The sequence below is a fragment of the Papaver somniferum genome, chromosome 4 (genome assembly GCF_003573695.1).
Source record: "Papaver somniferum cultivar HN1 chromosome 4, ASM357369v1, whole genome shotgun sequence".
Classification (NCBI taxonomy): Eukaryota; Viridiplantae; Streptophyta; class Magnoliopsida; order Ranunculales; family Papaveraceae; genus Papaver; species Papaver somniferum.
Genome location: NC_039361.1, coordinates 44,759,373 through 44,771,197, shown reverse-complemented (window position 1 = coordinate 44,771,197; position 11,825 = coordinate 44,759,373). Strand labels below are relative to the sequence as shown.

Here is an 11,825-nt window from a genome sequence, read left to right as displayed (position 1 = left end):
GCATATTTTAGGCGCGGCCAAAATTAGGGTTTTGGCATAAACCGTGATGTTTGGCCTTGGGCCGGAAGTTTCCATGCGTGAGGTGGCGAACTTGTACGGCTGAGATCTGCATCTCAGATGGAAGGGTAGCCGTTGATTGTTGCAACCCTTCGTTTGGAAACCAGCGGCATGGTGGTAGTGCCGCATGGCTTTGGCATGTTTTAGGCGCGGCCAAAATTAGGGTTTTGGCATAAACCGTGATGTTTGGCCTTGGGCCGGAAGTTGCATGCGTTAGGTGGCGAACTTGTACGGCTGAGATCTGCATCTCAAATGGAAGGGTAGCCGTTGATTGTTGCAACATTCGTTTGGCAGCCAGCGGCATGGTGGTAGGGCCGCATGGATTTGGCATGTTTTAGGTGCGGCCAAAATTAGGGTTTTGGCATAAACCGTGATGTTTGGCCTTGGGCCGGAAGTTGCCATGCGTTAGGTGGCGAACTTGTATGGCTGAGATCTGCATCTCAGATGGAAGGGTAGTCGTTGATTGTTGCAACCCTTCGTTTGACAGCCAGCGACATGGTAGTAGGGCTGCATGGCTTTGGCAAGTTTTAGGCGCGGCCTAAATTAGGGTTTTGGCATAAACCGTGATGTTTGGCGGCCGGAAGTTTCCATGCGTTAGGTGGTGAACTTGTACGGCTGAGATCTGCATCTCAGATAGAAGGGTAGTCGTTGATTGTTGCAACCCTTCGTTTGGCAGCCAACGGCATGGTAGTAGGGCTGCATGGCTTTGGCATGTTTTAGTCGCGACCAAAATTAGGGTTTTGGCATAAACCGTGATGTTTGGCCTTGGCCGGAAGTTTCCATGCGTTAGGTGGGGAACTTGTACGGATGAGATCTACATCTCAGATGAAAGGGTAGTCGTTTGATTGTTGCACCCTTCGTTTGGCAGCCATCGGCATGTGGTAGGACCGGCATGGCTTTGGCGCGGTCATGGTATGCCATTGGTACTGTGGTACGGTTGGCATGGTTGGCATGCCTTGGCGCGGAGATGTTGCTGGCATGGTATGTCATTGGCATTGTGGTACGGATAGCATGGTTGGCATGCCTTGCACGGAGATGTGGATGGCATGTTATGCCATTGGCACTGTGGTGCGGCTGGCATAGTTGGCATGCCTTGGCGTGGAGATGTGGCTGGCATGGTATTCCATTGGCACCGTGGTGCCGATGGCATGGTTGGCATGCCTTGGCGCGGAGATGTGGCTGGCATGGTATGCCATTGGCACTATGGTGCGGCTGGCATAGTTGGCATGCCTTGGCGTGGAGATGTGGCTGGCATGGTATGCCATTGGCACCGTGGTGCGGCCGGCATGGTTGGAATTCCTTGGCGCGGAGATGTGGATGGCATGGTATGCCATTGGAACCTTGGTGCGGCTGGCATGGTCGGCATGCCTTTGGCGCGGAGATGTGGCTGGCATGGTATGCCATTGGCACTGTGGTGCGGCTGGCATGGTTGGCATGCCTTGGCGCGGAGGTGTGGATGGCATACCATTCCATTGGCACATGTGGTGCGGCTGGCATGGTTGGCATTCCTTGTCTCGGAGGTGTGGCTGGCATGGTATTCCATTGGCACTATAGTGCGGCTGGCATGCCTTTGGCGCGGAGATGTGGCTGGCATGGTTGGCATGCCTTGGTGCGGAGGTGTGGCTGGCATGGTTGGCATGCCTTGGCGCGGAGGTGTGGCTGGCACGACATGCCATTGGCACATGTGGTGTGAGAATTATGGTTTGGTATGTTTTTGGCACAGTGACGTGGGAATTAGGGTTTGGCATGTCGAAACCCTAATTAACATTAAAAAAGGTACCCCGTAAATTTCTCACAGACGTATTGAAAGGCTCAATAAACGCATTTAGCGGAGCCATTATTACTCAGATTATGTTTCTTTCCAGAGTGGCTGTTTGACTATGGTTTTACGATTTTAACCCTAAGCTAAAAACCACCATCAACACCAAGATGATTGCTAAGCATGGTTATCCAATCACTATAGTTGAGCATCCATATTTTGGAGAGTTTGTTAAGTCTCTGAATCCTGCTGCTAAGTATTACACTAGAAATACAGTTAGGGTTGATATCATGAAACTAACAACTGAATTCAAACTGCAATTACAAGAAAAATTTGACATATTACATCCAAATGTAGTTTAGCAACAGATATGTGGACATGTAAGCATACAAAAGATGGTTATTTTTGTGTGACAATGCATTACATAGATGATGAGTGGAAACTGATTAAGAAAACACTAGCGTACATTTTAGTGCCATCACCACATACTGGAGAAGTTCTAGCATCTATGGTGAAATCAGTAGCTCTATATTGGAACATAGATAATAAAATTTTTGCTGTAGCTGCGGACAATGCTAGATCCAATGATGTTATGATGGCAAATCTGAAATCATGGCTTGATAACAAAGATTGTCTAGTTCTTAATGGGGATTTGTTCCAAATGAGGTGTAGTAATCATGTATTGCACTTGATTATGTTGTGTGGAATGAAAGTAGCTGCTCCATTTATAGATGCAATTAGAGAGTGTGTGAAATATGTCAAGTCAAGTCAGGCTAGAAAAGAGAGATTTGAATGTGTTATTGCCCAAGTTAAGCTTCCTGCTTCAAGGTCTGTTGGTTTAGATGTGGATACCAAGTGGAACTCCACCTTTAAGATTCTTAAAGATGCAATTTTTTTGAGACAAGCTTTTGTTAGGATAGATGATTTGGATAATGACTTCAACATACTTCGAACTTCTCAGCAGTGGCAACAAGGAATACATATATGTGAATGTTTGGAATTATTTGATGTGATTTCAACCCAATTTGTTGGGATTAAGTATCCCACAACAAATTTTTATTATAATGGGGTTCAAGAAGTTAATAAATGCATTAAGGCCTGGGAATTAAGTGAGCATGAGTATATCAGATACATGGGAAATAATATGAGGTCAAAATTTGACAGATATTGGAAAGAAAGTAACACTTTGATGGGCATTGGAGTTGTTTTCGATCCTAGGTATAAGGCTACATGGGTAGAGTTTGTTTGAAGAGAGTACATGTTGTGCAAAACTATCAAAGTCACTATAACAAATTTCAACTTTCACTCAATGCTCTTTACTATGATTATGAAACCAACACTACAGCTCTAAATTATTTTGATAATGGAATGAAATCATCTGGAATTGAGATCTCTGCAGCTACAACAACATCATATGAATTTGGTTATGATGATTTTATGATGGAAAAAAATGTGTTTGGGGTTCAGAAGTCAGAGTTGGAAACATACTTAGCAGAACCAGTTCTTCCTAAAGGCACATCCACTGAAGCAATGAGGTTTTCTATCTTAAGTTGGTGGAAGAATCATGCTCCTAAGTATCCAACTCTCTCAAGGATTGCAAGAGATGTATTGGTTGTTCCAGTGACAAGTGTAGCATTAGAATCAATGTTTAGTGTTGGTGGTAGGGTTTTCACATCTCATAGGAGTTCATTAGCTCCAGAACTTGTTCAAGCATTGCTTTGCTTGGGTGATTGGCTGCCAGATCTCAGTCTCAGCAACAGTGATAGTTGTATTACTGGTAACTTCTTTCCTTTTATCTTAATCTTTCATTTGCTTTTATATTTATTGCACTACTATTGCCAGCTTAACTAACACTTTTGATTTTCCTTTGAAAATGCAGAAGTTAAGGACTAAGGAGTAAGAAGTAAGGATTCAGGAAGGACTAAGGTTGAATGCATTTGCAGTTGACAGTTGCACTACAGGCTGCAACACATGGAGATGGAGTTTCTTTGTCTTTTATTTTGCAAGAAAATGGTTTTTTCTTTTGCTAAAACATCTGAACATGTAATTTGGTCCATTTGGAACATTTGTATGTTTTTATTTTGTGTGGCATGGATTTAGAACTGATTTTCTTGGATTTAGAACTTATTTTGTGTGGTATGATTCATAACTTGTTTTGTGTGTTCTATGACATACCAGATTTTATTGGAAAAAATATCTGATATCCGATAAGTCCAACGTAACGGAATCGTAATTGAATTTCAGATTTCCGTCGGAACTTCACGGATATCGGATATTCATTAATTTTAAATGTAACGGTAGCGGCTGAGCCTCTATCCGTTTTGTTAAGTGTTGTTGACAACCCTAATGATAGGCACCAAATCATCCAAAATACGATAGTTGCTTTTATAGCTATCCAACAACGAATTTTGAACGCTAGCCACTTTAGCTTGTCCCTTCGACAATTTGTAAGTATTTTTATAATCTACTTTTATCAATTTATAGCTAACAAAGTAAGTTTGTGTTATGTTTTTGTAGCACGAAGTCGTGAAAGTGCACTACTTGGAGGAATAGGGAGAAACATTCACATTTGATGAAGGCTATCACTTCATGGTATCCAAAATTACGGAGTATGCCCCAGACTTTATGGTGGGTGAATCGGACTCGGATTCCTCCGATGAAGATTGATAGTTTTAGAAGTTTTTGTGTAGATTTTGTGGGTAGATCTCTATGTAAACCCTCACGAGACTATAAGTCTCCCACTAGGATCGCCTAGCGGTACAAAGGCTTGATGCACGTGCTAAGTGCATCTTGGTTCCTACGAAAAGAACTATATTTGAGATGAATGAAAGTACGAATGAACTTTTTTTTATTACGAAAATGAAACAATCAGTTTATATATGACGCCAAAAAAGCCGATTATGAGAATCAAACTTTATTTATGCATACTTTAACCGATTCTTGATGTCCTCCGTGAATATCAAAATCCCGACCCAGAATCGGTTTACGAGTGCATGAACGTAAACCGATTCTGGGTAGTGTTTTCGGAATAAAATCATTTGTTTTCTTGGTTGTTTGATGTTTTGAAGATCGATTTACATTAGTTGATCTCACGTCTAACAAAACATTAACACGTAAAACAACTAATACTAATTAATCAGGGGTAAAATGGATAGTAAGAGAATAGGGGATTTTAATAAAGTGCCACACTTCCAATATGCAGTTTCTGAAAATGCCACCATTTTTTTCAGAGTTTATTAAATGCCATACTCTTGACTTTTTTCATCCCGTTTTTTTGAGATAACGGTTAACGGCTGTTAGTCTCTGTTAGTACATACGTGGCATTAAATAATTCGTACAAAATTACATAGAAGCCCCTGAATCAGTTAACAAGGATTGAGTTAATCAGTTCACTGGGATTGAGTTAACCGGCTATAGAGTAGTGAGTTAACTCGCGACTCGGTGCACGTGAGAAAAACGTGCAAGATTTGCTAACTGTCGGAATACACGTGGGATCAATCTAAGAGAAAAAATCGACGATCCATATTTTACCATATGTAAGGAACTTCAAAAGACTATTAACATGTAATTAGTTCTTAACTAATATCATATCATTTCCATTCATAAAGTAAGATTATCCATCAAAATAAAACTGAATTCTGGTACATAAAAAAAAGATCTAACACAACAAGAAGCACACACACACTTCTACTTCTTCTTAGCCTTGCTTTGCTTTCCCTTTGTGACAGGAATATGTTGACTAACAGATCCAATACCAGTAAAGTTCTGACTGAAATTCAGAACATTTTGTGTAGATCCATGGGTGCTAGGTTCTGCTGGTGCTCTTCCAAAGTTTTTAGGTCCTGTTGACTCACCAACAAATGAAGATGTACCTCTGGATTTGTTCACCTTTGCTTTACCCCTTGCACTGCTACTTTCAGGATGATCTCTACTAGTGAAGGTGCAGTTTGCAGCATCATACTCGGTGCTTGGCATGAATCCAGTTGGGTTTTTACCAACATCACCACCAGCACAGGTTCTCTTATTATGACCAACACAGTTTGCTGTTGCTTTCAATGACCCATCAGTTCTTCTTATTCCAGGCAGCGGCAAAACCTTCCTTCCCTGAATTCTCTTGACGGAATTCCGTCCACAACACAGCTCGAGCAAAGAAATGTAACCTACGGTTTATCAATAGCCTTGGTTTCATTCACCTTGGCCTCCAATGAATCGCGATGGGTCACAAGAGTTGGGAACTTACCTGCATTTCATAGCATTAAAAGAACACAATTAGCAATGACTATGTTGAAAAATTGCTAGTAAACAAGAGCATAATAACAAAAAGGCAAGACAAAGGAGCAGCAACAAATTGATAAGTACGTAGTTCTTAGTAGAAAAAGTAGAAGTGTGGAACTTCTTTGCAAGCTTCTTGACCAACTTCTTGTTCTTGTTAACCTTCTTAAGACCTTGAACATCCATGTGCTCAAGACCGATCTTCTGAGCCTGTAATCAAAAGTAACAAAGTATTATTACAAGGGACAAAAACAATTTGATCAACTCTCACCAATGTGGCCCTAGTAACTAGCGAATTTGAGAACTCAAGCAAATAATTAACAGAATAACATATGAAGATGTAGCCATCATAGCGAGCCATAAATCTGATGAAGACAGAGCATATGAAGTACACAGATACAAGAGTACTTTAAGCAAGCCTAATATCTGATGATTACACTAAAATGACTTAAGAAACACATAGTTCTTCACCCCAGGCGAGGCCATCTCTACTGAATTAGTAAAACACTGGCTAGGACCCATATATTCCTATAAGCGAAGAGTTTCCTGCTCACAAACCCTAGTCAAAAAGTTCACAATACACGAAACCAGACTAACAAAACCCATTAATCAAAAAGTCCTGGGCCCAGACATCTGATATGACCTATCCAGGCAATGTGAAAACTGACAAAGAAACTCCCATTATTCCAACCAATTCAGAAGCATTTTTTGCTTCAGGAGTGACATCAGCAAGAGCATAACTAAGACTGCATTTTTCCCTCAATAACAAGTCGATTAATAAAAAATATGTTACAGTATTAACAACCAATAAGCTAGAGAAAAAATAAACTGAACTGTAAATAAAAATTACCTGGACAAATTCAGGGCACATGAAGGAGAGATCCCCAAACATCCCACCCTCAACATACCCCTCTGCAATTCCAACAATTTCTACAACTTAAATCTTAAAACAACTTAAACAAAACAAAACAAAACAAAACAAAGTAAACCTACTAATTCATAGAATTGAATTAAATTGACAAAATTCGAGACAAAATTAGGGCTTATACCTGATGATAAAGTATGTCAGAATAAACCAACTGGTGGGAAATAAAATCACAATAACATATCAGATTGATGATTTTCTTCGATTTCAGGTACAAAATCGGTTTTCTAGGGTTTCAAAATAATTCAAGTTACTACACAGATCTAGATTTCTGGTATATGGGTTTCGATTAGGATATCAAACTTTAGAAGAAAAGGCTTTGATTGTTGGTTTTTTCAGCTGAAATCAGGAACCCTAATTTCTTCACAATTTCATTAACATCTCAATTCTTCTTCAAGACAATACTACAACTTCAATTTAGCAATAACCCTTTGATCTTCATCTGTTAACATCCCGTTTAGCATATCAATTCCAAATAAACTCAACATCAAACTCTAACCTTCACAGAAACACTTCGCTTCAACTCAATCGTGGATTCTAACCAAACCCAACTATGAACTCATCAGCACCACACTCGGTTGATTGGTTTCACTAATTTTCTGCAAGGTTTTCTCAACAAAGATTTCATCTTTGGAACGCCGGAGAAAAAGAAGAAGGAGAAGGAAGAGAAGAAAGGAAAGAGAAAGAGAATTCAAGTGTAGTTAGGTAATGTTGCTTCTTGTAACTGATTCAAATCGACCTAATAGTGTGAGTCATTGTCGAGTTTGGACCAACACGAATTCAAGGGTAGTTAGGTAATGTTGACACGTTGTATTGACTTTTTCAATGATTATAGACCGAGTTAGTGGGCCCTGACGGAATATCTAACGGTTGTGGCATTTAATAAACTCTGAAAAAAACGGTGGCATTTTCTTGAATCGGGATTTGTAAGTGTGTCAGTTTGTTAAAAATCCCAAATTAATTTCTAATGACCCTTTTTGTCTTTTAGTAACATGCCTCAAATAAAATCCATAGGCCTCAAACCTGGAGGTAATTTAAGCTTTATTCCACTCAAATATTACAGCCGTGATACGCAATCTATTTAATTTCATTCCTAGCAGCTGCTCATGCTGTTTATTAATTCCTTGAAGAAAAGAATAGTTACCGGAGAACAATATTACATACTAAATTTTTTACTAATTCGATTCCGGTAAGTGGTGAATTGTAACATCTTGAATTGCTGTAAGTTTGGCTAAACCACCGTACTCCTCAGGTAAAGTATCCTCTCCAATTTCGTTTATGAAGCTCTTTCGTTCCTCTTCATCATTGCCCACTATAACAATCTGGACACATGCATATATCATGATTCATGAGAACAAACATCATCAATGACAACACCCAATGCCTAACTAATTCACCAAATGTTCAAAGCATCATTGCGTATGTGAAAGTGTTAGCACTGCACAAAATGATTGCTAGATGCGTACTTACTTTCTCCAGTGTCGTTTTCTCTAAGAAAACAGAAACCATCTTCCAGACACTAACAAAGAACCAGGGCATACTTATTATATAACACTTTGCCAATCTCTCTGGATAGTAATTCTGCGAAATTTATAATGCTTCATCAGTATCACAGAAATTGAGCAGCTAATTATAGACAAATTGGGACTTGTCACCATGCACATGTAAACACCATGGAGTCGGCAAACATTAGCCATACCGGAGCAGACTTGATGCAACATACATATTTCTTGCTTACTAGGTAAAAATGGATCAATTTGTCCCTCCCCTGACCATTCATATACCCCATGTTAGTTTTCCCCAATTTACTCTTAATGTGAGTTTCATATACTGTATACATTATCATTTAACGAGTCCGATTTCGCGATGTAAATTTACAGCCATAACATAAACACAGCTAGATGAATCCAAAATGAAGTTACTTACCTGCAAGAATTGGAAACCAGTAATCAAAGCACGAGGATCGACATTTCTGTAAGTGATATTTCCCAAATCCAGAATCGCCATCAGCTTCTCGTCCCCTTTCTCTTTACCCTCAACGAAAGAGCTTCAAAATTCATGATAAATTTCAAATCTATCAATAACTTGCAAATTGCTTTATCCAAAAAAAAAAAAAAAAAACTCAAAACTTTAAATTCTTTCATTAGTCTTACCTAGCAATTGATTTTTCCAAAAAATGTACTACAAACTCTGCATATTGAAAGAAACACAAAAACAAACAAGTTAAGTAGTGTGCAACAACTGATTTTAGGAAATGAACACAAGAGAAAAGAATTTGAAAAATTACTTTTGAACTGAAGTTGATCTTTGGATGAGAAATGTTTGTTAGCCTTGACAATCACAACAGGATGGTGATGGGGTGCATTACTAGAAGGTATCTGCAAATAAACCTTTCTAGAACCCAATTCATCTGGTACTTCACTCTCAGGAATGAAACCCGATGGCAAAAAATCATCCCTCCACTTTTTCCATTGAGTGAACATTTTAGCAGCCTTTTCTATGTCCATTGATCTTGCAATTAAGAACCTCATGAGTGTCAAATCATTATAGTTCTGTTGCAACACATGACAATATCAGCACTAGTGATAAATATGCTGCTGGGGTCAAATTGAGAGAGGATGAGATTTTAATATTTTGGCTTACCTCAGTTGAGCATCCAAGCTTTTCAACAGATTTCCTCATTTGGGTTACTGCAATTTCATGTTTTTCCTCCATGATGATTCTGATGTTTTGCAGAAAGAGTTAGAGAGTTTGTTGGAGTTGTGACTTTTGAAGTATGATGTCTTGAGTCTTGACCAGAAGTAAGGTAAGAGTGTTAGACAGCACAAGTGAGGAGAGCCGTGCACCACATGAAGATGATAGAGACTTTAAAAGAGAAGGGGGATGGGAGGGGAAAAAGCTTTAAATTATTGGTTTGGTCGGAGTTGGGCAACATGCAGTTGAGACTTGAGAGCTCCTACTCTATACATTTTGATTTAAAGTCGTCCAGATTTTTAAGTCAAAAGTAAAAATCTTTCTCCAGATAAGTTTTAGTGGAGGGCAATTTCACATGTCAAGCTCTTTCGTCGAGAGAAATCTCCGTGGATGAATCATTTTCGGTATGCGCGTATGTATGGTTGGTTATACTACCCCGTTTCAGAAAAAAAGATATTTTCATTTTTTTCATTTTAATCTAAAAATAGGTCAAATTGGAGAAAAAAAATGAAAATAACATTTTTCTAGAAACAGTGGGGGAGTATAATTTTTGAACTTGGGGTTAAAGATGAAAATCAAGGCTAACTGATAAGGATACGAAGCTGCTTGTAAAGTACAACGAAAAGAAGAAGTATCGACCAGTTAAACTTGTGCTTCGTATGCATTTTCTTGACCACTGGTTATGTAGTGGTTAGATTTTGACTTTTAATGGTTAGATTAACAAGACTTTTGTGTCTCTTGGAAAGCCCACGTAGAACCGATTACGGACTTTAGACCCATTAATCTAGGGTCAAATTTGTTCTTTTTTTATTTGGTACAAGTTTGTACAAGTTAGATTTTAGGAGAACTATGGATGAAGTCATTGAATCAAGGATTGAAGGTGTTTTTGTGCACGGAAGACAAATTGCAAATGGGCCTTAATAGCATGATTGTTAAAGGAGGCTGAGGGTACCAAAATTGCTCACAAGCCGGATATTCAACGGTTAGGATTATTTTGTTTTATATTGGTATAGGGACCTGATAAAATCGGTATATGCTTTTATCAATATGTAAAGCTATCAGCTTGTTGACTCTAAGTGAAGATTACCCTTTGTTTCCTTAATGCTCATCGGGTTGGGTGGTTTTGGGGGAGAGCTAATCCGCACCGTTTAGACCGTGAGTGCTGCAGACATTTGATGTCCCGTCGGCGTGGCCAGACCGTTTCAGCGCCCTTGTTGCCAAGGGGAACACTCTTCACTCAACCAACTATACCGACAATTCGGTTTTCCATCTCGCTTCAAATATCCGCACTAATCCGCTTTTCAATGCATTCCCACCATGTACATCCCGCCCGACTGCTGTCCGATCCGGAACAACTGCCCAGGCTAAATCCATCGAGCCATTGGTATCCGACCAGTCGTTTTCTTTTTTGGAGACTAACTGACCTGTCAATAAGGGATTTACCGCCCTTGCTTACATAGATCTATCCCGATGAATTGAATTGAATTGAATTTTCTTTTTTTTTTGAGACTAACTGGTCTGCCAACAAGAAATTTACCCCCTTGATGACTCTTAAGTATCAAGGGAAAAAGACTTGAGGTGCTGGTTAAGTTAGATATGAAAAAAAGCTTCCGACAATTTGACCCGGGGATATCTCATTTCTTCTCTCAAACCTATGGGTTTTGGCTGGAAGGGGACTTTTATTTAGTTAAGAGTTGTTAGACAGCACAGGTGAGGAGACCCATGCACCACACAAGTATAATTGAGAAGAGAGAGAGGGAATGGGAGGGTGGGGAAAATGCTTTAATTATTGGTTAGTTTGGACTTTGGAGCCATATACGTTAAACATTTAAGTTCAAAAATATAATCAAACAGTATTTTTTTAATGGAGTTATGTTTTGAATTGTGACTTAATCTAATACTCCCTGCGTACTTATTATATAGACGGAGAAGTAGTATTATTTTAGAATAAAAAAATGTTTAGTTTACATAAATTTCATTTTACTTTCCAAATTTATCCTTATTTTGTTCCAATGTAAAATTTTATATATTTCTATCTTACATGGAAAACTAGATTGTATAATACACATACACCATTAATAGGGGTGTATGTGGAAAAAACAACTTTGGAAGTGGATC

General features: G+C 39.1%; 1 protein-coding gene across 2 annotated transcripts; it reads right to left on the bottom strand.

Moving 5' to 3' along the window:
- Window positions 1–7,952: 7,952 nt before the first annotated feature.
- On the bottom strand, window positions 7,953–9,876 carry LOC113275332 (sec14 cytosolic factor-like). Of its 2 annotated transcripts, XM_026524812.1 has the most exons (7): window positions 9,657–9,876; window positions 9,301–9,565; window positions 9,167–9,203; window positions 8,940–9,060; window positions 8,713–8,781; window positions 8,484–8,594; window positions 7,953–8,335 (listed from the first exon to the last, which is right to left on the bottom strand). In XM_026524812.1, exons 1-7 carry the CDS (start codon window positions 9,726–9,728, stop codon window positions 8,189–8,191), a joined length of 822 nt encoding a protein of 273 aa, XP_026380597.1. In that variant the 5' UTR covers window positions 9,729–9,876; the 3' UTR covers window positions 7,953–8,188. The 2 variants fall into 2 exon arrangements, with proteins under 2 accessions (XP_026380597.1, XP_026380598.1); XM_026524813.1 differs by lacking the exon at window positions 8,713–8,781 and having other exon boundaries at window positions 9,657–9,871.
- Between the last annotated feature and the right edge of the window lie 1,949 nt (window positions 9,877–11,825).

Bases quoted from the DNA above. Each gene is read 5' to 3' on its own strand.
- LOC113275332 (XM_026524812.1), bottom strand. From the start codon at position 9,728: ATGGAGGAAAAACATGAAATTGCAGTAACCCAAATGAGGAAATCTGTT. The intron at 9,566-9,656 runs GTAAGCCAAAAT...GTGTTGCAACAG, and splicing joins AGCTTGGATGCTCAACTGAG to AACTATAATGATTTGACACT. The intron at 8,336-8,483 runs GTAAGTACGCAT...GCATGTGTCCAG, and splicing joins AGAAAACGACACTGGAGAAA to ATTGTTATAGTGGGCAATGA.